The 17,234-nt window shown below is 37.6% G+C and overlaps 1 protein-coding gene across 7 annotated transcripts in view; it reads right to left on the minus strand.

The window, feature by feature from the left end:
• Positions 1-17,234, minus strand: part of NPAS3 (neuronal PAS domain protein 3) — a 785,079-nt gene that overhangs the window by 228,873 nt on the left and 538,972 nt on the right. For all 7 annotated transcript variants that reach the window (XM_081971246.1, XM_081971244.1, XM_081971249.1 and 4 more), the window contains one exon: positions 9,353-9,442. In XM_081971246.1, the coding sequence (XP_081827372.1) occupies positions 9,353-9,442 (90 nt within the window). The remainder of the gene's footprint in view (positions 1-9,352; positions 9,443-17,234) is intronic.

Raw genomic sequence — 17,234 nt, forward strand, 5'->3', positions numbered from 1 at the left:
AGATGGCAGTGTGGCTTCTTTTTTTCCTCCGAAGCTCCCTTTTTTAATGTCTTTTAAACTATATAAAAGCCATTCTCTTTTTCTCTCTTAAAAAAAATTATGTATTTTAAAAAATGAAATTAAGTTGCAGCACAGGAAAGGAATTCAAATATCAACATTTCTTTGAAAACGTATCATAACCGAACCAAAGTAATAGCCAGATACAAGCTTCAAATACATTTGCATCAAAACCAGGTGGGACATAGTTGTTGAAGCTTGGTTTTCAGAAAAGCAAAGGAATTACATGTCAGTTTGCAAAGCATCCTTAACCTCCAGTGAGTTATTGGCTCTTAGCCAAGTTATCAGGGGAATCTAATTCTTCTTTATTATTCAAATAAACCACATTTGGCACCCTGGTTCCCTTTCAGAATAGCTTCACAAATAGTGTGAGTACTGTCATTTATTTGACCTTGTTCTTCTATGCTGTTGCTCTAATTTTATTTGCCATTCTACATGACAAATACTCAGGAATCCAACATACACAGCTTGGTTTGTTATGAGCAAAGCAAATAAATATATCACTTCAGTTTCACCTATTTCGTTTTTTAAAAGGACCCAACCTAAACAACAACTTATCCTTTATTCCCCTTCACCTCTATTAGCTCTCATCATGTGTGCAGCTGTACTCTTCCCTTTTTTAGCAGAATCTTTTTAAGAGGGCAATTTGCAACCTTGAATGTGTTCTGGGTTTCCGAAAGGAGGAACAGAAGCATATTTTGAGGCGAGGGTTTTAATTTACAAAAGAGAAAATTCTGATCAGTTACAATTCCACATTTAAATAACTCATATAAAAAGGGTTGTTTTAATATTATCTTTTCTGAAAGGCATCAAAGCATTGAACTCTCTTAGTTTCTATGAAATCTATATTGTCAGTTGTATCTTTCCAAGAATGAGTGGGCTTGGGAGTCCTTGGATTACTTAATCCATGAATCCAATCCAATGTGGCGTTTATCCTCTTTATTAAAGGCATTATTATTATATAATCCTAGTCAAACTTTGATGTCACAAAGGTTCATGTCATCCAACATCTGTATGCACCCGAACAAAAACTTGGAATCCACACCTGGACCCGACAACATACCTCTCCTAAATCCACTCCAAAATCAGAGCAACTAATTTGTATCAATATAGAAAAAACTCTCAGTTTCTTACGTTCTGAGCTATCTGTGATGAGAGGTAGATTTTGGCTCCCAGCTCCAAATTCAGATTTCCCTTCTGAAATCCTGCCACTTTAAGGAAGGAAATTCTGAGCAACCACCCATCAACAGGGCTACAAGATTCCAGATATATTCCAGATGGCCACCAGGGGGCAGAAAAGAGAAAAAGAAAACCTAACACTGCTCTGTAAGAACTAAAATGTGTACATATATCTGAAAGGATGATTTGATGAAATCTCTTTTGAATAAAATTACTTCCTCTAAGCTTTGTACAACTGTAGAAGAGAACAATCTTAAGGCTTTAAGATATGTACTGCAAAATATCTGGGCAACCACTAGATGGAAACACAGTGAGTCAACTACATCATGCCAAGTCAAAACCAAATATTAAAGCATATATCAGTAAATAAACACCTGTATCAACCAAGTTATACTATTTATTATCAGTATCATGCACACATGATCAAGCATAAATTACAGAAAAGAGAACGACTCTGAGAAACTGCCATTATGCAGTTGAGCTTTCCTATGGAGGATTGCCAAAATAGAAGGCTGCCTGCATTTTATAAACAAAACAACACTGGGAGATCTCTAGACCCACCACCCACCACCCAAGCCGTTACAATACAAAACAACAATGCACACACAGCCTGCACCAATCAGCACCAATCTACCAATCATGATACAACCACACAACCAATCATTCCACTTACTGAAACAAAGCCACCACCCCATCCCCTCCCACCAAGACTTACAGAAAGACGGCAACTCCGTTCCCATTTTAAGCCCACGCTTGAAGATGGCAGGTGAGATCCTGCCAAAACGTTGCAAAGACAATCTCAACCTTACACGGGAAAAGACCCGAATACAACAAAACCAGCATATCTATATATCTATATATCTATATATCTATATATCTCTATCTCTATCTCTATCTCTATATCTATCTATCATCTATCTATCTATCTATCTATCTATCTATCTATCTATCTATATATATATATATATATATATAAAAGAATAATTTCATGAGCTCTTTCAATGGAGCTCATATAAACTAACTAAATATGACTGCAGCGTAAAAGGAGATTTTATTGCAATAGCTGTTGCGATGGGATGAAAAATATCCCTGAGCTGCTACTGCTGTTTTTTGGGTCACAATGTGTCCCACCCCCAACCCACCCAAAGTTGCACTAAAAGCCTTTGTCAAGTTTCTTCTTCTGAGTGTAGAAATTGTTAATACAGCTGTTTGACTTTGGGGCAATATAGTTTCCCTGCTGATATCACTCTTATAAGTGTGAAAGTGAAGCATTCCGAATGTGGACTAATCTTGCGTTTATGCTTATGTGCCATCCAGCTGCTGTTTCCTCTTAGACCTTGTTGATGGTCATCTCTTGCCTTCTCTTGCCTCTTGCCAGCATTGTAGGCTTCTCAAAAGACTTAGCTGTTCACATACTGTTCCCAAAATATGATAATTTGTTCTTTAAGTGAGATTGGTTTGCAAATTGATTGATTTGTTCTATGATCTATTTATTTATTTATTTTGGTTCTGGAATTGATTTGTCCTATGATTCATATATTTGTTTTCTTGGCTCCCTGAGAATTTTCAGGAGTTTTTCCCCCCAACACCAACACTCAACGGCATCAATGCTCTTTCCATCCTGCCTCTTCAAAGTCTTTTGCTGAATAGAGTGTCAAAGGGAAAACCATTCCCTGCAGTATTCTGATCTTTGTAAGTATAGATACATTAGGTCAGGGGTGTCCAAACTTGGGAACTTTAAGACTTGTGGACTTCAACTCCCAGAATTCCCCAGCCAGCACTGGCTGGGGAATTCTGGGAGTTGCAGTCCACAAGTCTTAAAGTTCCCAAGTTTGGACATCCCTGCATTAGGTGATAGCTTACCAAGTGCTAATCTGCCATTTGTTTGTTTTTTTACAGTTATTCCTTCATTCTTGATAGTAGATCGTAAAAGGAAGACACTCTCCACCACTTCTATGTCTTTGCTGTTAATTCTAATATTGCTGTATCTGTTCTCATTAGTTTGGTCTCCATTACGCTTAATCAATTTTTTTTTTGCTCCTTGACTTTCATTACTAGAACTTCTAGTTCATTTACATTTTCAGCTTTCAGAAAAGAGTTATCAGCATGCTGCCGGTTATTGGCACTTCTTTTTCTAGATTTAAAAATATACTCATTTTCTTCCAATCTCACCTCCCTCAATATATATTTAAGATATAGGTTTAATAAATAAGCAGAAAATATACAGCATCATATTACACCTTTGTTAACTTGCCACCAGTCTGTTTCACCTTGTTCTGCCTGGATTGTGTCTTCTTGTGAGGTGTATAGGTTTCACATACAGAAAATGAGATGTTTTAGGATTTCCATTTCCCTAAGGCCATTCCACAACTTGACAATCAATCAAAACAATGAAAGAGCTTTCTATAATGAAGAAAGCACATAGTAACTTCATTTTAGAATGATTGGCTTTCTCAGTTATCTAGTGTGTGTCGACAATATTGTTTCTTGTTCCTCAGCCTTTTCTAAAACAGCTTGAATATTTAGTAACAGAAACAAAATTAAGAAAAGAACCACTCTGATGCTACAGTTAAAGTTTAGGAGTAGCCCTCTGGCAACCTAAGATCAAGCCAGTGGTGGGATTCAAATATTTCTGTAGCCATGGCTTGGTGGGCGTGGCAGGGGAAGGTTACTGCAAAATTCCTATTCCCTCCGATCAGCTGGGACTCGGGAGGCAGAGAATAGATGGGGGTGTGGCTTGGTGGGCGTGGTATGGCTTGGTGGGCATGGCAGGGGAAGGTTACTGCAAAATTCCTATTCCCTCCCGATCAACTGGGACTCGGGAGGCAGAGAATAGATGGGGGTGTGGCTTGGTGGGCGTGGCATGGCTTGGTGGGCGTGGCAGGGGAAGGTTACTGCAAAATTCCTATTCCCTCCCGATCAGCTGGGACTCGGGAGGCAGAGAATAGATGTGGGTGTGGCTTGGTGGGCATGGAATGACTTGGTGGGCATGGCAGGGGAAGATTACTGCAAAATCCCCATTCCCTCCCGATCAGCTGGGACTTGGGAGGCAGAGAATAGATGGGGGCACGGAGAGTCAGAGGTGGTATTTACTGGTTCTTCAAACTACTCAAAATTTCTGCTACTGGTTCTTCATAACTGGTCAGAACCTGCTGAATACCACTCTGGATCAAGTCTGCCCTTATCCATGGAAACTCCCTGGGTGACTATTTCTTAGCTCAATGTTTTTCATAGGGTTATTATGGGAATTAAATTAAGGGAGAATCCCATATAGGCTGCCTTATACTTCTGGAGAAAAGCCAGCATATACACTGTACACCCAGACAGAAAGATGTCACTGAAGCATTACTCTCAAAAAATACAAACCCAACACTACTGAACAATTAAATTTCAGAAAAACTGTAAAGTTTATGTAAAGATCTGCAACCTCTGCCAGCTAATAGCAGGAGCCCAGCAGTGTTTATTTTATGGCAATTACAGCATTATGAATTCAAAGGAAGTCCGTAGCCCTTTAAAGCGTGTTCCTGGCACTTTTATTAAAAACAAGAATTTAGTAACATAACAGGTCGCTACAATGATCTTCACACTTGGAAAATTTTTTGAGCTTGCGATGGCACAGTAATTTCTGTTGATGTTCGTTTTCTTCTGCAGTAAATAAAAGTTTTAGAATGCTTAATTTAGTGTGGATTATTGCAATCACTGTTAGGGATGAATACTGAAAGCATCGTAGCTGCTGGAAAGACTATTAGACTGGCAATCTCTCAACTCAGGGGAAAAGGTAGCATGATACTTGGAATAGTTTATAGACTTGTAACTTAAGCACCCATTTATTCTTTTAAATATGTTCACTGCTTTTTCTTTTCCAATATGTTTTAAAAATGGAGGTTTATAGGCAAATATATGAGCTGCTGAGTAACAGTCTCATAAAATGCAGCTCTCCTAATTTGAAACATACAATGCCTTTGAATTACTTGAACATACCGGAGATCAAAGAAACAATACCTTAGAACTAGAACTAGAACTGTTGCATCTAAGGATGCAAATTTGGCCATCTATAGATAAGCTTTGATTCCCTTCCCTACTGAATAATCAGTATCTTTCTCAACTGCTCTTTTATATGAAAAATTGTTGCTCATGTATGTTTCATATTGTGATCGTGTATGTTTCATATTTCCATGAATGTCTCAATGCTTCACAGTCAGCCTAAGTCTCAGGGGGCTATAATACTTTTAAGAGGCAAACCTAGCATTCCTTCTCTTCCTTTATTTGCAATACAAGAAAAATTCCTCTCCTGACTGACTCCACTGTCGCCTAAATCCAATGGTGGGATTCAGCCAGTTTGCACCTATTCGGTAGAACCAGTTGTTAACTTTTTAAGCAGTTTAGAGAACCAGTTGTTGGAAAAAATATCATTTTGTTTTTTTCCCCACTTTACAGGGCTAATCCTGTAAGGAAGGCAGGAAGGAAACATTCTGGTGTTGTTTCTAGCCTAATCTTTATTGTCCTGCTTACAGATACCGCCTCTCTGGTTAACCCTTATTACATTGTAACAGCTAAGGTGAAGCACCCAGCGATGTGAGTGATGATGAGTTGGCTACTCCTACCCAGTCATATGACCACCAAGCCCCACCTACCCAGCTGGTCATTAGGGCAGAGAACCAGTTGTTAAATTCTTTGAATCCCACCACTGCCTAAACCTCAATAATGTTCCCTCTCTAGCCTTTTCCTGCATCCCACTGAGATGCACTGGTGGCCGGCCACTGAGGGACAGAGTTCTCTTTTCCTAAAGTTTGACCTGTACTTCAACAGGGAGCAACAACCTGTCCCATTGTTGTTTTATCCATTTTGGCACACCATATTGTCAAGACTCTGAAGCCACAGAATAGAAGGGTATTTCTGCACCCTTGGTACTGGAGAAAGTGGGAAAAGGGAACTTTTATTTTTAAATAATAACCCAATAAATAGAAAACTGTCTAGAAAGGTTTTCAGCTCAAAGCATCATCTATATTTGTAACAATTATTATGGACTGCATGATGAATTCTGAAAAACATGAAGGATGGCACAAGGTCTCCAGATTCTTTCAGAAAAAATCAGGGAAGATGAAGTAGAGGACAGCATTCTTGGGAGTCTGGAGGAAACAGTGAGAAGCAATCTCACCAGTTTGCCTCCAATAAATAGCTATTTTATGATCTGATGCTAGATAACTATTTTGTGATTGGACACATACAGATAGGAAACCACCTTGTCAAAATACCCAGAATGTCAAAGATGTGTAAAAGATGCGTACCCAATTCTGCAGGTCATTCCAAAAAAAACAACGATAAGGAACCTACCACCAATGCTCAAGCTGCAAAGAGCAAGACATGAATGATAGGAACAGAGTATGGAGAAAACCTTTCATGAACATAAATACAGCTCCCAAATCTTACCTAGCTAATTCTGCTGGTCTTTTTGCGAAGAGGAAACAGACAAGAAACTTCGATACATTGTATAGAGATTAAATAATAACCCTCTTCAAGTCCTGTGCCAATCTCTGTTCTGGCAGGCTCTGCACCCCCTTTCTGAAAAACGGAGAGAGCAGTACAGCTCTTCCCCAGGGCATCAAAAGGACTATGCATCTGCCCACTGCATCAAAGGGTTTCCCAGTGGGATCAAAGCTGCTCTGAATGGATTTGCACTGCAACAACGGCGAAAATAATCACATCAGGGTTCTTGGAGAAATATTTCCTTACATTTTTAAAAAGCAGCCAACCTATCCTGAACTCAGTATGATGCCCCCTTTCTTTTCCAACCAAAGGCTGTCCCCTTGAAGCAGAATATTTGACCTCAGGAAGCAGATTTTACTCATTTTTATTGGCAATTACACCGTCTTATTTTTAATCATATGTTTTTCAGCAAAGCACTGACTAAAAAAGAGAAAGGTGTTCCCCATTGTTTGGCCAGATGCTACAGTCAACCCACTATTGTAAGCAGAAAAGCAATAACCTGCCCCAGAGTCTCGGTTTTGGTTTATGGGAGCTGAAATTGTAGGCAGCTGGAGGCCCCAAATCTGTGGAAAGCTGCGTCTGCCTGTAGTTTTAAAAAGTTTGAGTAACGGTGCTGCAGCTCACTACAGGAGTATGCTTTTAGCAAGGAGGATACGGACAGGGTTAAAGCCAACTTTTTTTTTTTCTTGAACAGATGATATTTCAGATGGTGACACTATTCCAGATGCATCAATTTCCTTGAAAATCGAATCCATATATGTGCATATGCTGTGCTGGCAGGAGGACTGCCTAAAATGGCCCCAGCCCAAGAGCTAATATTCTTTTGGCCAGAATAATGCAATTATTATTTTCCTAGCTATCAGTCTAAGCATACAGAGCCATCTGTTATGCAAAGCAAACATACACATCTCAATTACAGAAAATGCAGTTGCCTTGACAGAATTTGGATTACGCCACTAACCAGGGCTGTAAAATTTGTTTTCAGATAGTGTATAATGGATGCCTTTCAGGAGTTTCCTAATTAGTATTTTACCTGTTTAAACTGATTAACCATCCTTCTTTTTGCCGCTTTATTAAACTTTTTTTGGACACCACATAAAACAGATTAATATGTAATATGATGAACCCAAGACAACAATAAACATTAATGTATTCTGTATTTTTTTAAAAAAAAAACCCTCCATTAATAAATGGAGTTTAAAATGTGTGATTTACCACTCACAAATTATGAAACACTTGAAACTGATACGCAAACCAATCAAAGCAGGAATTACATCCTATTACCAAACTAAGATCAGAATGAGATATAAAAATACCATATTGAATTTTGTTCTTAATTCTTTCCCCCTTTTCACACACACACACACACACACACACACACACACACACACACACTCTTAATGTAAACAAATATAACCAATGAACATTTCATAAATAATACTCTGCATTGGTATTTCATTATTTTAAGTCCTGGTATTTTTTCTTTTACACAAGTTATTGTAATTATTGCTGTTATTAGGTTTTTATCCTGGCTTTCCTCCAGATATTCATACTTGCATAGCCAGCACTGCTTTCTTCACTTATTCATATAATTCTTAATTGGTTACTTTAGTTAAACAAGGGGTGTCCAAACTTGGGAACTTTAAGACTTGTGGACTTCAACTCCCAGAATTCCCCAGCCAGCCAGCTGACTGGGGAATTCTGGGAGTTGAAGTCCACAAGTCTTAAAGTTCCCAAGTTTGGACACCCCTGAGTTAAACATTTTCAATTAATTTAGGACAATCAATTAAATCATGCTATGAAAAGTTGCAATCCACTATCTTAATAATCACAGCAATGCAAGCAAAACATCCCATACAGCTTCCCATTCTAAGCACAAAAAAGATGTAATGTTATCACAGTTGAGTTCTTCAAATATAATTCAATTATAGGCCCAGTAACCTATTTTGTAATCATCATGGGGAAAAAAATGCCTCCAAGGCTTCCCAAATTTTTCATGATAACTTTGATTCCATGGTTACTGACAGCTCAGTTAACTGTAATAAATAAAAAATAATTCTTCCTCTTCATACAGTCTTAGACCTTAAAATGAAATGATACAAAAGAACAATTACACTTCACTGTCTCATAAAAAATCTTCTCTACCCATTTACTATGCATGTGCAAAAAGAGCAGACTGTGTCCTTCTTGAAATCCTCCCGGTAAGTCTTTTTAATGGTTTCTTTCAGCATTTTCTGACTCCAAGAGACTCCCTGCCATTGTGTCAGTTCCCAGGATAACTTCGAGTTCTCCATAAACATCCAGTAATAGGGCACAAGGGAAGTACTATGTCTGTGTCCCTTTCCTAACAGCTATGGAGGTTTAAAGTTCAAAAGAGCTGAGAAAAGAAACTTCAATTGTTCTCAATAAATTAGTAATGATTTTTTATGGGAGAAAGGGGTTTTTCAAGCTCCCACTTTTTCTTTTTCCACTAGAACATTCTTTATCAACTTACACCTTCTAGGAGGTGTAAAACCAAGCCATTAACTTATAAATTTAACCTGATGTGAAAAGTTCGAGAACGTCTTACCATTTTATTAAAAATAGCAAGCCTTAAAATGGAAGGTGGATCATTAAATGTTCTACTTACCTGGGAGAGGCCAAGATAAATGGAGACAGTTTCCGAAATGTACAAAAACTTTCCCTCTTGGTTTAGTGCAAATACAAATCCATCCAGTGACTGCAAAAGAAAAAAAAAAAGAGTTGAAAAAGTGAGACGTTACATACAGTGAAATATACACAAACAGATGAAACGTAACTGTCATAAACAATGGATTTTCTTCACAGACATTAACACATTAAAATGCATAAAACATTATTTGTGCTTAGAAGAGAAATGACAAGATGTTCCTTTCAGAAAAATAGAGAAGAGAGAAATGATTGTGAATAGTAGTAATTTGAAAATTAACAAGGAATTATGATCCTGTCTTTATTCACAAGCATGCCCACACATTTACTGTTTGATTTAAACACAACCAAAACTAATCAACGCATTTCTGTCAGATAGGTTCACATTTGGAAAACACAAAAGATCCTGAGAATGTAATCTTTTCAGTATAAACGTGTATATTTAAATTGTATTCTGACAGGTAGTTGGGCTTTAGATATAGTTGCAGGAATGATTTATGACAGAACATTGATGTTGGTATATAAACATTTATGAAAGCCATGTGAAACTTAATCAATTAATAAACCATCTTATTCCAAACTGACACAATACTACTGTATATAAGACACTGTTGACTGAAATAAATATTCATCCTACGGTTGCAAATATACAAATTTAGACTGTGTCTTATGGGGAAGTGAATGCTTTAAGACGGCTATGCTGAATTTCAGCTGTGTACCATACAACTACATTTCTCCTCTTCTATCTATTGCCATTACAGGCTCTATGGCTACTTTTAAGCTCCTGATACCTGGAAAAGTGGGGGGGGGGGGAGACAACCAGTGGTGGGCTGCTGCCTGGTCGGACCAGTTTGGGTGAACCAGTAGTTGTGATCACTGGCTGGGACCGCCCACCCACCCTTGCGCTATCCTTCCCATATATAACTAACTTTCTAGCTCATTCCCCCTGCCCATGCTTCCCAGCTGAATTCCATGCCATGCCTGCTGTACTTACCAGAGCTGCCTGAGTAGATTAGCAGCTTGTTTGTTTGAAGCTGCGTTTCAGCGCTGAAGTGAGCGCACACTCACAACCAGCGAACTGGTTGTTAACGTAAGTGCAACCCACCTCTGGGGGACAGCTGCGGCCATGTATAAGTTAAAAAGAAATAATCTGGCCATCTGCAGTTTCACATTTCAAATTCTCTCAAAATGTAGTACTACAATAGGTGGAAAGAAAAAGAGTTGGTCTAGATCAGGGGTGTCCAAACTTGGCAACTTTAAGACTTGTGGACTTCAACTCCCAGAATTCCCCAGTCAGCTGGCTGGGGAATTCTGGGAGTTGAAGTCCACAAGTCTTAAAGTTGCCAAGTTTGGACACCCCTGGTCTAGATACTAAATTTATTTATTTAGGAATATATACTATGTGTTACAGAAAATGTTGAGCTCTTTTTAATAAGAAAAATAAGAAAATGGTTTTTTTTTAAAAAAAGAAAAAAATTGTAAGGATGAGCAGCAGAATCCCTGGACTAGCTGCTCTGTTATATCTGTAGGTGTAAAAAAATTTTCAGAGCTGATGTTTGGGAGGGTTTGAGTGAGACATGAAGTCAAGAGGTAGAAAGAATAGTGAGAAAGAAATTGAAATAACCCTACCTTAATTTGCTTTAGTCTAAGACGAGACAGAGAGAACTTGGACAAGATTCTGTTCATGACTAAAGTTTTTGTTGCTATATCCTACAGCAATAAATCTTTCCACTATCTGTTTCCTGACTGGTCTATCATAAAGGGTTGAGAATTGGCCAACACTACCATATTTTGTCAATTGCTGGGTGATTAGTGATAGATCAAAGAATCATAACCATTTGCATTTGATTATCTGTCAACCTTCCTAAACTTGGTATCTTCTGGATGTAGTCTTAAACCTCCACAATTCTGAGCCCACATAGCCTTATAAATCTTAAAGGTGTTCCCTGATATTTCTCCCCCCCCTCTAAACTGAACCAACAGAACCAACAACGTGACAATTGGATTGGCAGACATGTAGTAAGGAAGCTTCCATTAAGTTCTGACACATGGCCCTGTCAGCATTTCACACTCCATCCTTACTTCACGTTAGGTGCTTGTGAAATTGCCTTTCTCAGGAGCCCAAATATATGGCACACTGTTCCGATTCATGCCACAGTAGACATTGTGAGAATTCTGGAGCCCTGCTAACTTCAGTTCTTGGGATTTGGCAATCAAGATTCTGAATGAACTGCCATTGTAAGCTTAAGTAAACCAGGCAAGAAACATGATACAATGCACTTATTCTACTTTATTAGGTCTACAGTAACAGAGTCTTGCAAGTCTGAAAGTACAAACTTCTCATTGCCATTTTTAATTGTTTGATCCATTAGAGCAGGTTCTCCCTAATTTTTTTTTCTCTGACAGTTAAGGCAACACTGCCTCTTTTATCTGATTATTTCCTAGGCCCCCCTTTCTCCAAGGTCATCCACACGTTGTTAAACCAGTATAGTATAGTATAGCCTTTACTGTCATTGCACAAAACAAATACAATGGAATTGGTTGTATAGGGAAGTGTTCATAACTGAATCATATCAAGTGCTACTGGTTTAAAATTTTAAGATAACGGGAACAGATAAAGAGTCAAAATAAAATTTAAAATGACTCTTATGTTACAATTGGGAATTAAGGCAGACTGTTAATATTTCATTTTAATTAACCTTTCCTCTTGTCTTTCCACAACTCTTCCACATTCCAGTATACATACATGAACCACCTAAAGACACAAGCTAATTCATTTATTTAAAGGTAAAGGGATTCTTAAATTCAGTAGAGGGAATATGAAAAGAGCTTTAGTTGTTCATGGAGAATGAGTCAGTTATGAGAATACAAACACTAAAGTTAACATACTTAAGAAGGATCTTCAATTTATATTTATGAATTAATAAAAATGTAAATCTGCATAGATTTCATTCAAACACAAGAATTTATACAAGCAAGTAGTTTATCTAGAAATTATGATAATTTATTTTCAGATGATTAGCACAAAAACCTTGAACACTGACATCAATTACTTGGGAGCAATTTGAAGTGACAAACTTTAAAGTCGATCCAAACAAGAACATATCCAGGCATTTTTATGTTTAAGAAACAATATATCAACTATCTTTGGATAATATAGCACTTGTGTCAGAAGCACCAAGGCACTTTGGGGTTGAAAGAGTAGCTAGTGATATCAATGTTGCCCATGGGACACCTACTGGGGGAGCTCCTTTTATGTCCCTGGAAGGAGCTGGAATGAAGGATGGGAGTTAAACCCTGCCCCGCGGCAGCACTGGGGACTTGAACGTAAGCTTGCTGCTTGTCAACCCAGCATTCTAACCATATGAGTCGTCAGGCTCTACTTGATCTTTGGATCAAACATCTTAAAGAAAGAAAGAATCCAAAAGAAATGTGGCCTGTCCAGGCCCTTAAGAATCTTTTGATCTTTTTTCCATTTTAAATGGAAGCTGCCCAAGGTAGTTATGGAGTCGGACACCTTCTAAATCAAATAAATAAGTGGCAGGAGAAAGCACTAGTTTTCAAAAGCCCAATGCAGAATGTCCAAAAGATGCTTTTTCAAGAGGCAATTGGACTTTCTTGTTTTTCTTTTCTTTTTTCTTTGAAGACATTTTGCTTCTCATTTTGCTCAGAGCTGAAGAAGCTTCTTGGATGAGAAGTGAAATATCTTCAAAGAAAAAAAAACAAGAAAGTCCAGTTGCCTTCTGAAAAAAGCACCTTGAGACAACCATGGCCTGGATGACTGAGAATCTCTACAGATGTAGAATAAATGTTGGAAAATTATTTCCCAATGAGTATACTGAAACAGCTCTAACTTTGAGCAACAAGGATTATTCAAATGGATTTTTTGAAAAGTGGATTAATTAATTTTGATCCAATGAACATGAATTTGGGCAAACTCTAGAAGACAGGGGGGGGGGGACAGGGGAGCCTAGTATGCTATGGTCCATCATGTTGCAAAGAGTTGGGTGTGATTTAGTGACTGAACAATAACAAAAGTGACTGAACAATAATAAAAAACAGTTCTAGGCTGCATCAACAGAGGGATAGAATCAAGATCACGTGAAGTGTTAATACCACTTTATAATGCCACACTTGGAATACTGCATTCAGTTTTGGTCACCACGATATAGAAAAGATGTGGAGACTCTAGAAAGAGTGCAGAGAAGAGCAACAAAGATGATTAGGGGACTGGAGACTAAAACATATGAAGAACGGTTGCAGGAACTGGGTATGTTTAGCTTAAGAGAAAGAAGGACTAGGGGAGACATGATAGCAGTGTTCCAATATCTCAGGGGTTGCCACAAAGAAGAGGGAGTCAAACTATTCTCCAAAGCACCTGAGGGTAGAACAAGAAGCAATGGGTGGAAACTAATCAAGGAGAGAAGCAACTTAGAACTGAGGAGAAACTTCCTGACAGTTAGAACAATTAGTCAGTGGAACAGCTTGCCTCCAGAAATTGTGAATGCCCCAACACTGGAAGTCTTTAAGAAGATGTTGGATAGCCACCTGTCTGAAACGGTATAGGGTTTCCTGCCTAGGCAGGGGGTTGGACTAGAAGACCTCCAAGGTCCCTTCCAACTCTACTATTGTATTGTAAAAGCTTAATTTAGAAGCACACATCTCTATCTTTATCAATAATTTGATGTATTGGTTGATGTCCTTCTGAAAGAAAATACATACATGTATATGCATAACTATCAACTGCCAATGTCCAATACTGATAACATTCCCTGAATCCTTGGATGGCTAACTAAATAGACCCTTCACATTGCTATGTCAGTGAATTGTCTTAAACGGTGACAAGGAATATATCAAACCAAATAAAGGCAGAGCCAGAACCAAAAGGCAGAACAAGAGAAAGTATTGGTGCCTCAAAAGGTTGCTGAGCTACATGAATACTTGCATGAGTAACTGTGTCTCAATGCTCCACATGCTTCAGTTATAGCTTCCTCAGGGGCAAAAACATAGCCAGTTAGAGTAATTCAATAAGGCATTAAGCCCTGGGCATGGAAATGTCTGATGCAAGGTTTTCTTCATCACTCAGTAGAGAAACCAATTGGTATTTATGCGGCACCGAAACTCTGTCAATAAACAACAGACTAGATTTTTTTTAAAAAGCAATTTGTTGTATAATCATTTCACCTTTAACGGCAGCAGGAAGTGTGACTATCGCTATGGATTTGCACACTGTCCTGTTATTATGAACCAATCTCATCAGGATGTAAATTATAGTTTAGCCGTCTCCAACATTAAACAATACTTTCCCTCCAAATATGCGGAACTCTTCTCTTTTGAACTGATTTCTAAAAGTTAACAATGTAAAAAAGAAACAATATTTTGTAGAAATGTGATCATCTCTGATTTTAAAAAGAGTAGGTAGAAATGCTGGTTGGTTTAATGACCCTTTTCTCCTACTGGCTATATACACAACACAACTAAAATTCTCCAGCATTGCCTTATTTTGATTTTGGGGGAGGAGGGACTTATGATGTATTATGCTATTTCAATCACCACAGGCAACTTTTTTTCAAACTGCCCCACTGTTTTCAACAGGCACCAATTAAGATTCTGGGGTCAAAGAGTTAATTACATCTTCGTACCCACTATGTCGAATTTTCTGATTATTAAACAAGGTTGGATTAAGATGAAAAAGTACCGACACAAATGTTAATACATGCCCCTCCTTGAGAAGATTTATCATAATACCATGCCGAAATCTACATTTCTCCCCCCCCCAAAGTAGTTTGAGACAAAATCTTAGAGGAAACACTAAAATAAACACTTTAAAGGCATCCAAGTATCTGATTAATGAAGAGAGCTTTCTTGGTCCTGAAAACAGCTCTAATCAAGGCAGAAAGCAACAGTGGGATTTTCTCCTTGTCAGATCTTAGTAAATTTATTTGGTCAATAGGAGGCAAATTATTTTCAGACCTAACGAGGAGCTGTGGCGTATTTAAATAATGTTGCTGATAAATTTTAATTCATGTGAATGTGAAACAGAACAATATGCAGGGCAGATATATAAAGCCCTATTGTGCTTTCATTTATTTCATTTTTTTTCAAGGCCATTTTTGCCCTTTTATGTCACCTTCACTATTTTTGGAAATTATATAGCACAAAATCAAACCCCCCCCCCCAATTATATTGCTCACAACTCTACTTGATATTTCTTATCTATAGCATTAAAAATGAACTCTCTCAATCTAGAAAACTGCATAGTAATTGTATCCTGTTCTAGAAATACTGCAAAACAGAGTTCTCCTCATATAACTGGACTTTACTCCTTTTCCCATTTCTTCCCTGCTCTTCCCACCAAATCACAATTTTTGGCTCCCATCTTGCCAGAATTAGATAGGATATAATTCATTATATTCCATAACTTTCTTTGATAGATTTATTTTGATTAAGAGTACTTCATTATCTGTGAATGTGCGTGTTTACATATGTGCATGTGAAGCACATACAAGCATGTGGAGAAGGTGTAAGTAAGAAATTCTGCCTCTTTTGACTGTTTTATATTGAAAATCTGGTCTCTTTTAGAGGAAGAAACTGAAGAAATTCTGGATTTTGGCATCTGTGCATAATATTTGTTATTCCACCCTTTAAGCAAATGATCAACACTATTCAAGCAATTTTCAATTTATAACCACAATTGAGCCCAAAAGTTTGGTTACTAAGTGAAACATTTGTTAAGTGAGTTTTGACCCATTTTACAACTTTTTGGGGGCACAGTTGTTAAGTGAATCACTGCAGTTGATAAGTTAGTAACACGGTTGTTAAGTGAATCTAATTTTGCCATTGGTTTTGCTTGTCAAAAGGCGATCCCATTGACTCCTGGACACTGCAACCGTTATAAATATGAGTCAGTTGCCAAGCATCTGAAATTTTGATCATGCAATCATGGGGATGCTGAATGGTTGTAAGTATGAAAAACGGTCATGTCACTTTTTTCAGTGACATTGTAACTTTGAACAGTCACTAAATAAACATTGTAAGTCGAGGACTACCTACACAAACTAAAAGCATCAACTATTTTTATTCAACCCCAGCAGTGGGTATTCAAATACACTGTAACGTACAAAAATCTCAGTGTGGCATTGTTTTTATCACGGTTTGAAAAATCAGTGTGCTAGGGATTTTTATTTTATTTTATGTTTTATTTTTTGATACAGTATATATATAAATATTATTAATGGCCTCAACCTTATGTTTTGGAAACAAAGGGAAATGTATACTATTCCAATGTGGGTTTCCCCCCTATCCTAGTAGGAAACTAAGTGATTTTTAAAAAAATACATTATTATTTTTTTAAAAAAATTCTTTTTGCTTTTCACTGCCCAGAGTCCAGTGGGACTGAAGAGGATTTGATATGTTAATAAAGTGGAGAAGGGTACTTTAAAACATTATTATATTACCCTTCCAAGGATATCTTTGAACACAACAATGTTGTCCCTAAACATCTCAATGCTTGGATTATAAACCATATTACTTTTCCCATCCCTTCCAATCTTGTTACTCTGACCTAAACTCCAGTTAGGATGAGGAATTACCAGTAAGCTAGGCTATTTTAATGATATATTATTTTAAACTAAGCCTTCACCATCTGTTCTTCTCTCTAATTATGAATGCAAAAAGAACATATTTCACAATTACTTCAGTTAAAAGAAAGATATACATGGTTTAAATGAATATATGTGTTGTTACCCAATGCAGCAGGCATCTGTGATGTTTTCTTTATAATTTAGACTATGATCAACAAGAAAACTTCTCACCCTTGATTAACAGACTCAGTGATATACTAA

Source organism: Natrix helvetica, assembly GCF_964273705.1.
Source record: "Natrix helvetica genome assembly, chromosome: 1".
NCBI lineage: Eukaryota > Metazoa > Chordata > Lepidosauria > Squamata > Natricidae > Natrix > Natrix helvetica.